Raw genomic sequence first — 17471 nt, 5'->3', positions numbered from 1 at the left:
ATAACTAATAAACTCAGTATAGCTTTAATATAAGGCAGTACAGCCTATAAGCCAAATGCAAGGCCACGTGCAGGGACACATGCCTGTAATCCTGGCACTTTGGGAGGCTAAGGTGAGAAGACTGCTTGAGGCAAGAAGTTCAGACCATCTGGGGCAACATGGCAAGACCCAGTTTCTACAGAAAACACACAAAAAAATTAGCCAGGCATGATGGCACACAGCTGTAGTCCCAGCTACTCAAGAGGCTGAGACAGAAAGACAGCTCACTTGAGTCCAAGAGCTTGAGGCTAAATTGAACCACAACTGCACCACTGCACTCCAGTCTAGGCCACAAAGTGAGATCCTATCTCAAAAATAAACAAAAATGCAACATCCCATCTATTTTTGTAAGTAAAGTGCTACTGGAACACAGCCACATCCATTTATTTATATATTATCTATGGCTGCCTTTGTGCTACCAAAAGCAGAGTTGAATAGCTGCAACAGAAACCAACCATATGGCTTGCAAAGTCTAAAATCTTTACTGGAGTATCTTGCCCTTTACAAAAAAGTTTTTAAAAAGATTTAAAAAAAAAAAAGAAATTTCAATAAAAACTGAAAAAAAAATTAAAACCAAAAGGACAAAAAAAAAAAAAAGCAGAAAGAAATGTGTTAACCTGAGACACATTTTTAGCATCTTAGTACACATTTTTATACACGAATCATGCCATTCCCCAATAAATAAAGGGCATTAAATACTCATTAATTAGGCTAATCGCAATGGCTCATGCCCGCAATCCCAGCACTTTGGGATGCTGAGATGGGCAGATCATCTTGAGGCTGGGAGTTCGAGACTAGCCTGGCCAACATGATGAAACCTCATCTCCATTAAAAATACAAAAAATTAGCCAGGTGTGGCGGCCCATCCTTGTAATCCCAGCTACTTGGGAGGCTGAGGCAGGAGGATCACCTGAACACAAGAAGTTGAGGCTGTAGTGAGTCAGGATTGTGCTACTGCACTCCAGCCTGGGAGACAGAGCAAGACTCTATCTCAGAAAAAAAAAGAAAAAGAAAAGAAAAAGAAAGAACTTGTTAACTAGTTTGTATACCTGAGTTATTATTTAAAGAACATTATTTAAGAAATGCAAAGATACCTGTATTTCCCGTCCACCTCGGCATAGAGCTCGCTGCCGGGAAAGCTCATCCAACTGATTATCTAGAAATTCCTTTCTTCTATGCATTGCCTGAACATGAGAAGGTAAATCTTTTTCTAATAAAAATAAGAAATAAAAAATTATATGCTATTCTAATTCTAACAAACTCACACACATATACAACACAATGAGAAGGAAAATTAGTTCCCAAAGCCAGACTAATTCTGGAGGCTTCAAATTACCTTTAGTGCCCAAGTCATTTTCCACCAAACGAAACAGAGAAAACACTAGTATATACCACATTCAGTACTTACTCATTCTGTGGTTTACTTGGCTGTCCAAACTGAACTTTAGAACCTCATTATTGATAGACTTTCCTGGACCCAGTCGTAATAAATTTATATCTCCACAGTTTCCTGTTGATAAGAATCACAGTTAAGGACTAATAAGGACACTGCTGATCCATCCTGTCTCTATACATAGTATCTATATTTCTAAGTAAATGTTAATAATCAGAGAAGGGCGCGAACATGAACTTCCAATTAACTAGACACCCGGGACTATACCACAAACTTCTTATACATTATTTCAGATATTGTTCCTAACAACCCTATATGGCAAGTACTTATCATTTCTACCTAATAAAAGCTAGCAAGGCCATCTAAACAGTACACTGCAGAGCTGAGATTCTATTATAGTAGCATTTTCAAACTACGATCAGTAGAACATTCCACAGCAAAATAGAATCAAGAAAAATGTTGAGATAAAATAAATGAAGCAGTTCTCTTATGTTGGGAAAAGGGCTTGTGGGGTGCCTGCATAAAGTGGCCATACAAATATGGAACAATAAGTTGTGGAAAGCCACAACAGGTCTCTGAGGAGGAAAGCCTTCTAATTGCCATCACGTTCCCATGACCAGAACGTGACCTGCTCTCCTATCTATAAACACTGTGCTCAAGGAGAAAGACACTCCTTTGAAGCATCGGAATGTGGCCAGATATGCTGGCTCCTAGTTAGGCCCACTCCCCAAAGCTGCTCTCCAAAAAGTTAAAAAATAAATCAGTAGTTAAGTTTATACTGCTTCAGCACAAAGAAATTTATCTAAACTGCCATTGCTATAGATTAGGTGTATGACACACCGCCCCGCTTTCACCATTTCACCCCTGAACGTCTGCTTCTTAAATCTAAGTGATTGTACTCAATAAATAGTGTGGAGATCAGAGCTTGGCGCCTTTACAGCCTCTGATTTGCTTTGGCCCCCTGGCTCCCTCCTTTATGAACTCTTAACCTTTCTCTTCTCATTCCTTTGTCACCACCGGATTTCGCGTACCCTGCGGGTGGTGTTGAGGCTGGTCTCTAACACTCTTAACCGCAGAATATTTCAAGAACTTTTATATGTTATATATTAACATGTAATTTTCAGAACAGAATCTTATGACACCATCGAGTCTTCTTTTGCAGAATACTCAGGATAAAGTTTTTAAAACTATGTTCCACCTCACCTTGATACTCTAGAAAGGGACACAAGATGATAGAAATTCTTGGATATAGTAATTGCAAAAACTATAAAAATCAATTTAACTTGCCTGTTTATTAACCACGTTTTAATCTCAGGTTAACACATTTCTTTTTTGCTTTTTTCTTGTCCTTTTGGTTTTAATTTTCTTTTATTATAATTTCTTCTATTGGGTTTTTTTTAAATCCTTTTTCTGGCCAGGCACAGTGGCTCACGCCTATAATCCCAGCACTTTGGGAGACAGAGGTGGGCAAATCACTTGAGGTCAGGAGTTTGAGACTAGCCTGGCCAATATGGCAAAACCCCATCTCTACTAAAAATACAAAAATTAGCCAGTCATGGTGGCACACACCTGTAATCTCAGCTACTCAGGAGGCTGAGGCAGGAAAGTTGCCTGAACCCAGGAGGTGGAGGTTGCAGTAAGCCAAAGATTGCACCACTGCACTCCAGCCTGGGTGACAGAGCGAGATTCCATCTCAAAAACACAAACAAATTTAAAAAACACTTTTATTTGTCTTTTTTTTTCCCCATGTGTTATTATTTTATCTAAAAATTCCCCACTACAAGGCTGGGCACAGTGGCTCACGCCTGTAATCCCAGAAGTTTGGGAGGCCAAGGCAGGTGGATCATGAGGTCAGGGGTTCGAGACCAGCCTGGAGAACATGGTGAAACCCCGTTTCTACTAAAAATACAAAAATTAGCTGGACGTAGTGGCACATGCCTGTAATCCCAGCTACTCAGGAGGCTGAGGCAGGAGAATTGCTTGAACCCAGGAGGTGGAGGTTGCAGTAAGCCAAAGATTGTACCACTGTACTCCAGCCTGGGAGACAGAGTAAGACTCCATCTCAAAAAAAAAAAAAAATTTCCCCACTAAGGCCAGGTGCAGCGGCTCAGGGCTGTAATCCCAGCACTTTGGGAGGCCAAGGTAGGCAGATTGCTTGAATCCAGGAGTCTGAGACCAGCCTGGGCAACATGGTGGAACTCCACCTCTATCAAAAATGACGAAAATTGGCCAGGCGTGGTGGCGTCCCCCTTTGGTCCCAGCTACTTGGAAGGCAGAGATGGGAGGATTGCTTGAGCAGGGGAGGCGAGACCAGTCTCACAAATAAATAAATAAATAAATAAATAAATAAATAAATAAATAAATATTCCCCACTATATCACTGGGCTAAATTATGCAATCATGTAGCATTTGTCAGTATTTATTCCAATTGGACACGTCACAGTTATTTATTTACTGTCTATCTCCATCCTTTAAATATTAAGTCCCAAAATAATAGAGTTTTGTTTTGATCACCACCTAGAAGAGTGGTGGGTATATAATAAATACAATGATTATATGAAAAATGAATGGCTTATTTTTACAGTTATCTACAGCATATTTTTTACCCCAGTTCAGCTCATTTTCCTAAATTTAAGGCCAACATTTACTTCAGGGTTTGAAAACTTTTTTTCTTTTTTTTGAGATGGAGTCTCGCTCTGTCGTCCAGGCTGGAGTGCAGTGAGTGGCGTGATCTCAGCTCACTGTAAGTTATGCCTCCCGGGTTCACGCCAATCTCCTGCCTCAGCCTCCCAAGTAGCTGGGACTACAGGCACCCACCACCACGCCCGGCTAATTTTTTGTATTTTTAGTAGAGACGGGGTTTCACCGTGTTAGCCAGGATGGTCTTGATCTCCTGACCTCGTGATCCGCCCGTCTCGGCCTCCCAAAGTGCTGGGATTACAGGCTTGAGCCACCGCGCCCGGCCAAGGCCCCCCTACTTTCTTGTGGGCATTACCAAGCTCCCATTGTAGAAATTTCTATGTTTTTATTGGAATGGTAGCTTTGGCAATGTCAAATTCATAGAATTTTAAAGTCTGTTCCTTTCACTGAATGTAAATTATCCCTCAAGAATGTTGAAGAACAAAACAGACACCCAGGCACCTAGACACTGCTGCCCAGCCTTGCTCCCTTATGGGTGCCACAACAGCTCGGGGCTTTCAAATCTGGTTTTCAGCTCTCTCTTTGTTTTTGGCCTCTAGGGATTTCTCTTAACATTCCCCTGAGCTTACCCAGTGATGTAAAGGATGTCTGTTATAATTTGTGGAACATTTCTGGGTGCTTATAGTAGGTGGGTTTCCAGGTCATTTCATCTACCTTTCTAGTGGAAACATAAGTGAATTAAGAAGTTTTCAGCCCGGGCGCGGTGGCTCATGCCTGTAATCCCAGCACTTTGGGAGGCCGAGGCGGGCGGATCATGAGGTCAGGAGATCAAGACCATCCTGGCTAACACGGTGAAACCCCGTCTCTACTAAAAATACAAAAAACTAGCCGGGCGAGGTGGCGGGCGCCTGTAGTCCCAGCTACTCGGGAGGCTGAGGCAGGAGAATGACGTAAACCCAGGAGGCGGAGGCGGAGCTTGCAGTGAGCTGAGATCCGGCCACAGCACTCCAGGCCTGGCGACAGAGCAAGACTCCGTCTCAAAAAAAAAAAAAAAAAAGAAAGTAGGGGGGCCTGGAAGAGGTGGAAGAATTAAAAACAAGTGTGATTATCTTGGCTTGGGCTCAGGTGGGCCATGAAAAATGATTTTAATTAAAATATAAACTACTAATCAAGCAATTTAATTAAATTTAATTCCATCTATTAATTACTGATTTAGATAAAATAATTTTTAAATAATTTATGTTTTCTGGCTTAGAAAAAACAAATGTTCTCCTTGTACTTTCCCACCCCTAAGCCTGTGTCACATGTGCATTTACGGAATAAATACATAATACAGCAAATACATAATATAGCAAATGAGACAGTGTCTCATGCCTCTGATCCCGGCACCTTGGGAGGCTGAGGCAACAGGATTGCTTGAAGCCAGCCTGGGCAACATGATGAGACCCTGTCTCTACAAGAAAAACTTAAAAATTAACCCAGTGTGGTAGCAAACCTGCAGATCTAGCTACTTGGGAGGGTGAGGCAGGAGGATCACTTGAGCCCAGGAGGGCGAGGCTGTAGTGAGCCATGATCATGCTGATGCACCCCAGCCTGAGCGACACTTTTTTTTAAGAAAAAAAAAAAAATCACCTCAAAGTTACTATGGGAATTAAATGAGAGGGGCACATAGGACTTGGCAAATAAGCTCTTGTTAATAACAGCTATTATAAGTTAATAAAACATCCAATGGTTCTTAAAAAAAGCACTTTTCAGAAACAACCCTCCCTTCAATTTTTAAAAATACAATCAACAACAAAAAAATTTTTTTAAAAGCACATGACAAAGGGTATCCAACCACAAATACAGTTGAGATTTTAAATATGAGAATACAATGAACCGGCCGGGCGCGGTGGCTCAAGCCTGTAATCCCAGCACTTTGGGAGGCCGAGACGGGTGGATCACGAGGTCAGGAGATCGAGACCATCCTGGCTAATACGGTGAAACCCCATCTCTACTAAAAAATACAAAAAAACTAGCCGGGCGACAAGGCGGGCGCCTGTAGTCCCAGCTACTCGGGAGGCTGAGGCAGGAGAATGGCGGAAACCCGGGAGGCGGAGCTTGCAGTGAGCTGAGATCCGGCCACTGCACTCCAGCCTGGGCGTCAGAGCAAGACTCCGTCTCAAAAAAAAAAAAAAAAAAAAAAAAGAGAATACAATGAACCATTTTCAGTCAATATATACAAAAACCTTCGTTGAAGTAGAAATTTTTCTTGAAAATATGAATTAGCAAAATTGACTCCAAACTAGAAAACATGAATAGACTTATAATCATTGACATTTAAACAGTAAACAGAAATTTACTCATTCTGTTAAAAAAAGACAACAAATACAAAATAAAACAATACTAATAACAAATCAGCCTTCAAGAAATAGACAAGTTGTCTTATACAAAACCTTCCAAATAACAAACAAAAAAATCCCAACTCTTTTTTTTTTTTTTTTTTTTGAGATGCAGTGTGGCTCTATCACCTAGGCTGGAGTGTAGTGGTACGACCTCAGCTCACTGCAAGCTCCACCTCCTGGGTTCACGCCATTCTCCTACCTCAGCCTCCCGAGTAGCTGGGACTACAGGGGCCCGCCACCCCGCCCGGCTAATTTTTTGTATTTTTAGTAGAGAGGGGATTTCACCATGTTAGCCAGGATGGTTTCGATCTCCTGACCTCGTGATCCGCCCGCCTCGGTCTCCCAAATGCTGGAATTACAGGTGTCAGCCACCACACCAGGCCCCAACTAATTTTTTAAAGCCTGTGTAACTTCAATACTAAAACTAAACAAATACAGTGTAATAAAAATTACAGGCTGGCCTCACTGATGAACATTAATTTCAAAGTCCTAAATAAAACACTAGCAATCTATTAAAAACTAATACAAGACACCAAGGTGACCTTATTCTGTAAGAATCAAAGATATTTTAACATCAGAAAAACATTGTAATCAACCATATTAACAGATTAAAGAAAAATTTCATTACCATTTGAAGCATGCAATAAAATTCAATACCCATTCATGATAAAAACGCTAATGAGAAAGCAACTTTTTTTTTTTTTTTTGAGACAGAGTCTCGCTCTGTCCACCAGGCCGGAGTGCAGTGGCACGATCTCGGCTCACTGCAAGCTCCGCCTCCTGGGTTCACGCCATTCTCCTGCCTCAGCCCCCCCCCGAGTAGCTGGGACTACAGGCACCCACCACCGCGCATGGCTATTTTTTTGTATTTTTAGTAGAGATGGGGTTTCACCATGGTCTCGATCTCCTGACCTTGTGATCCGTCCACCTCGGCATCCCAAAGTGCTGGGATTACAGGCGTGAGCCACCGCGCCCGGCCGAGAAACCAACTCTTTACCCTACTAACAGGTATACACAAAACCCAGAAATATACTTAATGGAGAGATGTTCAAGTCATTTCCTTAAAGGAGACCCAGGACCACTGGAAATAGTGAAAATGAAAGTACTGAAAAAGAAAAAAGGTCTCTCTACTCAGAGAGGGTATCATTTGCTCTCTTATTTCTCTACTTAGAGACAGCTTCACTCTTGTTGCCCAGGCTGGAGGGCAAGGGCGCGATCTCAGCTCACTGCAACCTCCACTTCCCAGGTTCAAGTGATTCTCCTGCCTCAGCCTCCCAAGAAGCTGAGATTACAGGCCCATGCCACGACATGTGGCTTTTGTATTTTTAGTAGGGACAGAGTTTCACCATGTTGGTCAGGCTGGTCTTGAACTTCTGACCTCAGGTGATCCATCCACCTTGGCCTCCCAAAGTGCTGGGATTACAAGTGTGAGTCACCACACCTGGGCTGCTCTCTAATTTAAAAAAAAAAAAAAAAAAAAGCCGGGCGCATGGCTCACACCTGTAATCCCAGCACTCTGGAAGGCCGAAGCGGACAGATCATGAGGTCAGGAGATCGAGACCATCCTGGCCAACACAGTGAAACCCCGTCTCTACTAAAAAAATGCAAAAAATTAGCCAGGCGTTGTGGCGGGCACCCGTAGCCCCAGCTACTCGGGAGGCTGAGGCAGGAGAATGGCACGAACCTGGGAGGCGGAGCTTGCAGTGAGCCAAGAACACGCTACTGCACTCCAGCCTGGGCAACAGAGCGAGACTCCATCTCAAAAAAATAAAAATAAAAATAAAAAATAAAACACCCAACCTAGACACCTCGTTTGCCTCACCCTAGTCCTGGCCCAGCTGTGCAGTCAATACACACCTGAAAAGCAGCTTAAGCTCACGCCATCAGGGAAAGGCAAATTGAAACTACCAACTGCATGCTGCACAGGGACTGCTCTTGGGAGCATAACTGGTACAATCACTTTCAAGAATTTGGTATTACCTAGAAAACCGAAGATGTACAAACCCCTGAACCCCCCCACATTTTCACTTCGAGATATACATATGCTAGAGACGCGTGTTTTAGTGGAGTTTTTTAATGCTCATCTCAAGTTTGAAACAAAAAATTGAAACGAAACTAAATATCGATGAATAAATTTTGCATGCCTTCAATGAAACACACTATAGCAGTTAATATGAGTGACGGCAGCTATTCACAATATCAATCTCACGAATGTAAAAGTGGAAAAATGTAAATCAGAGATTGACAATGTATTGTATGTTTTAAGAGCAAATGAATTCTATGTGCAGGTAATACATATGTGATATAAAGAAAAACGTGTGTAATCCCTCAGAATAAAGACGACATGTTCCAGCCTCTCTTATATATCGGTGTGGCCAAAAGAAAATAAGCAGAGGTGCTATTGGCAGGACCTAGAAACTTTCCTTATAACATGGCTAGTATGTTCCCTCTGCCTCATCTTCATCTTTTCCTCACGTCTGCTGGAGCTGGAGCGGCTATCCTGACCACAGGTGCACTCGAGAATGGAGGCCACCCATGGTGGAGCAACCACATGGAGCCTGGGTCTCCAGGGACTCTCTAAGGCAGAGTCGCCATACCAGTGACTCTGGTACCAGTTTTTAACTGCCCAACTCTGGGCTTTTTAACAAAAAGAAAGAAGTAAACTTCTATTATATTTAAGTCACTGTATTTGGAGTCTGCTAAATCAAATCCTGTTAAAAGGCCCTGTTAGGTATCCTTAAGGAAAATTAAATTTGGTAGGGAAGACAAGACATACGAGCTAGGAAAGGTCATCAAATACAAAGCCATAACTATACCACTCAATACGAGTGATACGAAAAATGAGTTTTAAGGTTAAAAAAAGAAATAATTTCACATCTTCACTTCAGTGCCCTGAATCATTCGTTGTAATGCTCATTATCATCTACATTCTACCAAAAAAAGTTATCCCTCTAGTGTAATTAACATTTCTCAGCTTCAGTTTCCCCACCTATAAAATACAGATGGTAGGGTTAACACCAAGTTCCTGGGATTATTTTGAGAATGACTGACACATAGCCAACACTCAGGGACTGTAAACAATGATTGTTTTCACTAAGCCTGTGCTTACTCAAAGTCTCATCTTTCACCGCCACCTAATGCTCTAGGAACCTCATGAACCATCTGAGGCTCTTTTGCCCTGATTCTTTTTTTTTATGGCAATCTCTGCTGCTCAAGTATTCCCTAACCCTCTACTTCCTGTGGCTAACTCCTAACTGCCCTTCTCTAACCCTCACACAATTGAACTGGGGTCCCTCTAAGGTGTGGAACTTATCACACTCTATATTGACTTACTTCCTCACTAGACCGTGTGTTGTCTCCTTGAAGTCTTCACTGATGAAACCTCAGTACCTGGCACAGGGTAAATGTTCAACGAAATACTTGCTAACAAGCCACAGATTCAAGTAGAAGCTATTACCAGGACTGGCTTGCTCTTTCCTTTGTCATTCAAAGTTGCCTACACTTAACACTGAAAACAAAAACAAACTAAAAATCCACAAAAGTATCATACCTAAAGGATTCTTCTTGTCTTTGCATTTTTCTTTGAATTCAAGGATAATTTTTTTCATAAGTTCATCAACAGCTGCATTGGAAGGTGCACACACGAGGACACGGTTTTGTTTGACTTTGGCACTGGAGTTTTCGTCTGAATGCCCCTTCCTCTGGTTCTACAGTTCGCCACATACACATACCAAACAAACACACAAAAAATATGGGTGAGCTCTATTACATAGCTTTAAAGTTTGTCTTTACTTCCATGTATTTTTGAAAGTTCTCATAATAAAGTTAAAAATAAATAAAAGCATCTTACACTGATACTTAAAATTACTCTAGCAAAAAAATTTGTCATAACTGCTCTGAGTCTTACTTTATCATCCACGTATTTTAATCAATACTCAATCCAGGCCAGGCACGGTGGCTCACGCCTGTAATCCCAGCACTCTGGGAGGCTGAGGCAGGCAGATCACTTGAGGTCAGGAGCTCGAGACCAGCCTGGCCAATATGGCAAAACCCTGTCTCTACTAAAAATACAAAAATTAGCTGTGGGTGGTGGTGTACGCCTGTAGTCCCAACTACTCGGGAGGTACTCGGGAGGCTGAGGCAGGAGAATCACTTGAACGTGGGAGGCGGAGGTTGCAGTGAGCCGAGATCGTGCCCCTGCACCCTAGCCTGGATGATAGCGAGACACTGTTTCAAAAAAAACAAAAAACAAAAAAACCCACGATCCAACCAAAATGTAGCCCAGCATTCACAGTATTAGCTGTGGCCTATAGTGAAGCCTGAAAGTCATCATTCTCATCCTTATGATTTGTTTCCCATAAAATAGTGGTTTTCTTCCTCTTTTTACTTCTCATAACCTTCCCTCCCTCTGCCACCCTTGTCTCTGACACAGTTACACACAATATAAAAAATACACACAAAGCAAGGAAGAAATAGCATATTAATACTTATTTACATGCCAGGTAACTCAAGTAAAGTAAAATGATGCATCTAGTTAATGGCATCAGTGCCCTCCCCCATACCTACCTCTGTCAGTAGACAATAGAGGAGGCCAACAATAGTTTTTGATTTTCCTGTTCCAGGTGGTCCATGAATCAAGCAGATTTTGGCAACTGATGGTGAGTGTTTCACCATAGCATATGCAGTTTCTATTGCTTTCTTTTGGTCTTCATTGAAATCTCTTAAGTAAGCAATCTATATAAAAAACACATTTTTGAGAATGAGTTGCTGTTTCTGTAGTGGAATTTGAAAGGAAGACCATGAAAAAGACCTGTTCAAATTTCTTTCAATGCTTCAGATAAAAGCTTTGGTTATGGTCAGACAAGATAAGGGCACCAAAGTGACCTTTAAGCTAAAAACATGTTCACTGCTGGAAAGAAAGCTCATTACTAATTACTAATTAGTGTCTGTAAGGCTTCAAGTACTTACAAATACCACAACTGTATTTTTGTTTTTTATTCTTACAAAGATAACTACAATAAACTGCATTTACTAATCCACACCTTTTCTTTTTACTACTCTGTTTTTCTTCCTTCTTTAGTCAATTTTCTCCTTAGTGAAAACATCCCAAGACTATGTATTTCCTAACACATGTGGTACAGGGGAACAAACGTGGATTTCAGGGTCAGATCTGAGTCTAAGCTTCACTCACTTACAAGTTGGGTCACTACACTCCTAACCTAAGCCATAGCCTCTGGTACTCATTAAATCTAGGATTCCTTAAATGTGAGAATAGACTGAGATAATGCACATGAAAGCCACAGCATACAGTAGAGTTTCAAAAAATAATACTTTCCTTTTGCATTTCTCTGTGTTAATTTCATAGGGTTTATACACAGCTTCACATGTTCAGATGACAACTTCATCTTTGCATTTCCAACAATACCAGCCAATTCTCCATCAATCATTCAAACGTAAATATAACACCACTAAACCTGAGACTTCTCATCTAATGCACATTAAGTAGGCTGCTGACCTAACATTTTAATGCTGCTCTTCCAGCAACCTTCAACTCTTATTGTACTGTACCTTTTCCCGAGGTGAGCTAACCTAAATTACATACTTTGCAATATTAAAGACTAACACTAAACTGTTCACCGTGAACATGTCTTTGTTGTAGACATATAGGAATATGTAGCAGCTAAAAATATGATGCTTTAGCATCCTAACATGAAATTATTTAGTATCATATAATCATCACTCACAATTCTCTCAGATGTTGTAGTTAGTAAATCTTTTGTACAGAAGTCCATAGGGTTTGGATTCAGAACAGCTCTAGCCAGTTGGTTCTGACTACCCAACAGAGACATGGCTTTCAACTTCCTTTGTGTTGTTACCAGAGAACTGATTACAATACAATTCACAAGTTGGTTTATATTGGCCCGAAAATTCTCTTGAGTCTGGATGGAAAGGTAACACTCAGCTTTCCCATTAGGCCCTATCATCAAGAAAGAGAAAAAGCAACTTCAGTTATCACTGAATAATGTGTTGCCTAGTTTAAAAGGTCATGCAGAATTAGGTAATTTTATTGGATATTATTTACATAATTTACCCAACAAATATTTATGGACTGCTTCCTGAACCCAGCAATGTTCTGTCCTCCAGAGGCTTATTTTCTAGAAGAGGGAGGCAGATAACCAAATAAATATGTCAGGTGGTAGTAAGTGCTCTGAAGAAAACAGACAAAGGGAGGAAGTGATGGGGATGGAGGCGGATAGGCTGGTCCGGGAAGGTCTTCCTGATGAAATATCTGAGCAGAAACTTGAAGTAAGGGAGTATGCACTTAGCAGGGGGTAAACAGTGCTATACACAGAAAATCAGCAACTGCAAAGATCTTTGAAGACAGAGATGTGCCAGGAATATTTTAGAAATAGGGAGAAGGCTAACATGGCTAGAAGGAAAAATAGGGAGAAGAATGCTTAGCGACTCAGAGTAAAATGGGCTGTATTTTATAGGGCTGTGCAAATAGCAGTAATGACTCTGAATGCTATTCAGGATCAGGTAGAAAACCATCGGGCACTCTGTGTAGGGAAATAACATGCTCTATCTCACAAACTGAAAGAACCACTCTTACCTCAGAACAAAGAATAACTACAACAGTAAAAGTACAGAAACAAAAAGACCACTTACAAGGTTACCATAGTAATTTAGGTAAAAGTTAATGACAGCTTGGACCAGGATATACTAGTAGACGTGGGAACTGGATTTGGGATATATTGCAAAGGAAAAGTCCATCAGATCTGCTGACAAATTAGAAGTGAGGTGTGAGAGAAAGTAAGGATCATGGATAACTCCAAGGTTTTTGGCCTGAGTAACTGAAAGAACGGAGGCCCCAATTAACAAGATGGGAAAGAATGAAGGAAGTGCAGATGTCAGGCAGAAAATCAAGTGTTAACTTTTGGACTAGTGGATTTGAAATGTCTAACACATTTCCAAATGGAGATATCCGAGAGATGATTTTGATCTATGAGGAGTTCAGGGAAGGAGACTGCCTTAGAAATATAAATTTGGCAAAGGTAATCGTTTTCAGGAGCCAAAAGCACAGAGTAAGACATCAATCCTCACTGCAACTCTTCTGAACGTATCCTAAATGTATCTACAGAATTAAGCCCTGATCACACAAATAAACATGGTACACCTGTTATAATGCAGTACAATGTTGACACACTTTATTGCTACTTTTAAGATATCATGCAAAAAGGAGAAGGAATAATGAAATAATGTTCTTCTTCACATAACTAAGACTAAAAAAGTTGCAACTGCCAAAAAGGCAGTTTGGCATAAGAAAAACAATGTGGACTTTGCAGTCAGCAAAAGCAGGTTTCAGTTCTGGACTTAGCACTTAACGCTGATGATAGCCTTGAATAGGTTACTTAATATCCCTGAGCCATGATTTTCTGATGAGCAAGGAATAATTTCTACCTTTTGGGGCTTCGGGGAAGATGATAAATGTGCATAAGAAGGACAAGTCTCAGCCGGGTGCGGTGGCTCACGCCTGTAATCCCAGAACTTTGGGAGGCAGGTGGATGGGGGTGAGGAGTTCGAGACCAGCCTGGCCAACATGGTGAAACCCTGTCTCTACTAAAAACAAAAAATTAGCCGGGACTGGTGGTGGATGCCTATAATCCCAGCTACTTGGGAAGCTGAGGCAGGAGAATCATTTGAGCCCAAGAGGCGGAGAGTACAGTGAGTCGATACGGCATCACTGCACTCTAGCCTGGACAACAAGAGTGAAATTCTGTCTCAAAAAAAAAAAAAAAAAAACGAGGGGACAAGTATCACTGCATACATTTGGTATTCATTAAATTTAGGCTAACATTTTTGTTATTAAATTACCTAGGGAGAAACATACAATGGATGGAAGTGATGTAAGCTGATTCCTTACAGTGAGTTTTATGTTTGGTCATCTCATTAGTAATTGGCCACAAAACGAAGGATGAAATGTAATTTAACAAACAACAGATGGTCTGCAAATGTGTCCATTTTATAGCAAACACAATGACGGATAAAGAAATGTAACAAAAGGATAGAACATTACAAAAATAAATACAAGGTCTTTTCCAGGTAAGTCTAGAAAAACTAGAAAAGAGACTCTGAACGTCAAGTAATCAACATAGCAAAAACATGTTTGGTAAATGTATATCAAATACACTTGGCATACACTATTTAGAAGTAAATCAGAAGACGAGATTGTATCTGACATTTCCTGTCAATGCCTCATTATTTACTTACTGAATAAAGTGCGGCGAAATTTCTGAACATAACCAGAATGATATTTGTGGAGATCTTGTATGTCATTTCTCTCTGCATCTTTCTTCTCTTCATTTATTCTCTCAGGAACTAAAAACACCAAATCATTTTCCTTTGGATAAAGCTGTTTAGCCAATTCACATTCTTCCAGATAAACTATGAAACAACAAGAAGTCAGAAATTTATATAACTCTAAGAGAATTATTTTAAATAAGATTAACTTAAAAGAAATTAAATCCTTGTATTAAGTTCAAAAATACACAGCACTAATGGACTCAACATGTATTTTAAAATGGTAATCTAATCCAATCAAAAACTTAAAATATTAAAAATATCAGCTACAGAATATAGTTTTCTTCAAAACTGCCTTAAGGCCAAAATAGTAGCTAATAAATTTTCTTTCCTTTAGGTTTATTGTTTTGTTTTGGTTTTGGAGACTGGGTCTCACTCTGTCACCCAGGCTGGAGTGCAGGGTGCGATCTCGGCTCACTGCAAGCTCTGCCTCCTGGGTTCATGCCATTCTCCTGCCTCAGCCCCCCGAGTAGCTGGGACTACAGGCGCCCGCCACCACGCCCGGCTATTTTTTTTGTATTTTCAGTAGAGACGGGGTTTCACTGTGTTGGCCAGGATGGTCTCGATCTCCTGACCTCGTCAGCCACCTGCCTCGACCTCCCAAAGTGCTGGGACTATAGGGGTGAGCCACCATGCCCAGCCTATTCTGGCTTTTAACTAAATTTCTCTCATTTGTTTTCAACTTTCAAAACCCCTGAAGAAAATCTGGAAACAAATCCAAAAGTAGTTATACACTGCATTATGTTCCTGTGGTCAGTGATGGACTGGATATATACAACAGTGGTCCTATAAGATTATATTTTTATTGTATCTTTTCTATGTTTAGATACACAAATACTTCCCCATGTTACAATTACCTACAGTATTCAGTACGGTAACATGCTGTACAGGTTGGTAGCCTAGATGTTTACCAACATGTTACCAACATCGTGAGAAGCTGGCATGATGATGAAATCGCCTGACACATTTCTGAGAACGTATCTCCATCATTAAGTGACTCGTGACTGTACATACAAGAATTCTGCAACTTCTATGCATTTCAAACAAGTGGGAAAAGAAGGTGGTTAACTACATGGGACTGAAAACAGAGAAAGCACTGAAATAAAGTTCAGTACCAACTGCTGAATCTAGCCCTATACTCTGAAAAATACAAACCACTGCTGAGAGAAACTGAAGACAGCCAAAACAAATGAAGAAATGTACTAAGTTCAAGGCCTAAGACTTAATACTGTTAAAATGTCAGCTCTCCCCAAATTAATCTTTAGAGTTAAAGCAATCCTAGTAAAAATACCAGCAGGCGGCCGGGCGCGGTGGCTCATGCCTGTAATCCCAGCACTCTGGGAGGCCAAGCGGGGTGGATCACGAGGTCAGGAGACTGAGACCATCCTGGCCAACACAGTGAAACCCCATCTCTACCAAAAACACAAAAAATTAGTTGGGCATGGTGGCAGGCACCTGTAGTCCCAGCTACTTGGGAGGCTGAGGCAGGAGAATCGCATGAACCTGGGAGGCAGAGCTTGCGTGAGCTGAGATTGCACTACTGCACTCCAGCCTGGGCGACAGAGCAAGACCCCGTCTCAAAAAAAAAAAAAAAGGCCAGGCATGGTGGCTCACGCCTGTAATCCCGGGAGGGTAAGGCAGGACAATTGCTTGAACCCGGGAGGTGGAGGCTGCTGTGAGCCAAGATTGCGCCACTGCACTCCAGCCTGGGCAACAAGAGTGAGACTTCGTCTAAAAAAAAAAAAAAAAAAAACCAGCAGGCATTTTTATAAATATTGACAAGTTGATTTTAAAACTGATGACAATAAAAAGAAACTTTACAAAGAACAAAACTGGAAGGCTTAAACTATCCAATTTCAGTATTTTTTTTATAAAGCAACAATAAGAGACTGTGGTATTGGTGTAAGGCAGCTATACAGATAAAGAAAACAGTGTCTAAAAGCAGACCTGCAATCAAGATCAACTGATATGCTGACAAACATGCCAAGTTACTGAATGGCAAGGTTATTCAATGAGAAAGGCTACATTTTTTAAGAAGTAACACTAAAACTGAGCACCTATTTTTACATTGTTTTTGATTATTTTTGTAGAGACTGGGTCTTGTTCTATCTCCCAGACTGGAGTGCAGTGGCACAATCACAGTTCACTGCAGCCTTAAACACTTGGGCTCAAGAAATCCTCCTGCCGCAGCCTCCCATGTCACTGGGACCATAGGTGTGTGCCACCATGCTCAGCTAACTTTTTTTTTACTTTTCTGTAGAGACAGGGTCTTGCTATTTTGCCCAGACTGGTCTCAAACTCCTGGCCTCAAGTGATCCTCCTGTTGTAGCCTCCTAAAGTGATGAGATTACAAGCATGAACCACTGCGTCTGACTTCTACCTTTAAAAAAGCAAAAACACCCTAAATCCTTACATATGTCATATATAAAAATAAAATTGAAATGGTCATCAACATAAACACTAAAATTAAACGATAAAATTTAGAAAAAACAAATAGGAGAAAATTGTGACCGTGGGTTAGGTAAATGTTTCTTAGGACACAAAAAGCATACACAAGATACTGTTAGGAAAATTAAAAGGCAAGCCAAGGATTAAGAGTAAATATTTTCAATATATAAATATAATAACTTGTCTCCAGGATAAAGAACTGAAAA

At 40.9% G+C, this 17471-nt stretch overlaps 1 protein-coding gene across 6 annotated transcripts in view; it reads right to left on the bottom strand.

Moving 5' to 3' along the window:
* Positions 1 to 17471, bottom strand: part of SETX (senataxin) — a 99338-nt gene that overhangs the window by 24195 nt on the left and 57672 nt on the right. For all 6 annotated transcript variants that reach the window (XM_026457124.1, XM_026457127.1, XM_026457128.1 and 3 more), the window contains 6 exons: positions 14728 to 14901; positions 12201 to 12433; positions 11023 to 11190; positions 10007 to 10163; positions 1448 to 1549; positions 1134 to 1249 (listed from right to left, as the gene is read on the bottom strand). In XM_026457124.1, coding sequence (XP_026312909.1) covers positions 1134 to 1249; positions 1448 to 1549; positions 10007 to 10163; positions 11023 to 11190; positions 12201 to 12433; positions 14728 to 14901 — 950 coding nt within the window. The remainder of the gene's footprint in view (positions 1 to 1133; positions 1250 to 1447; positions 1550 to 10006; positions 10164 to 11022; positions 11191 to 12200; positions 12434 to 14727; positions 14902 to 17471) is intronic.

This window comes from Piliocolobus tephrosceles, chromosome 14, assembly GCF_002776525.5.
Source record: "Piliocolobus tephrosceles isolate RC106 chromosome 14, ASM277652v3, whole genome shotgun sequence".
Taxonomy (NCBI): Eukaryota; Metazoa; Chordata; class Mammalia; order Primates; family Cercopithecidae; genus Piliocolobus; species Piliocolobus tephrosceles.
The sequence above is the reverse complement of the archived record's forward strand: the minus strand, read 5'-3'. Positions and strand labels throughout refer to the sequence as shown.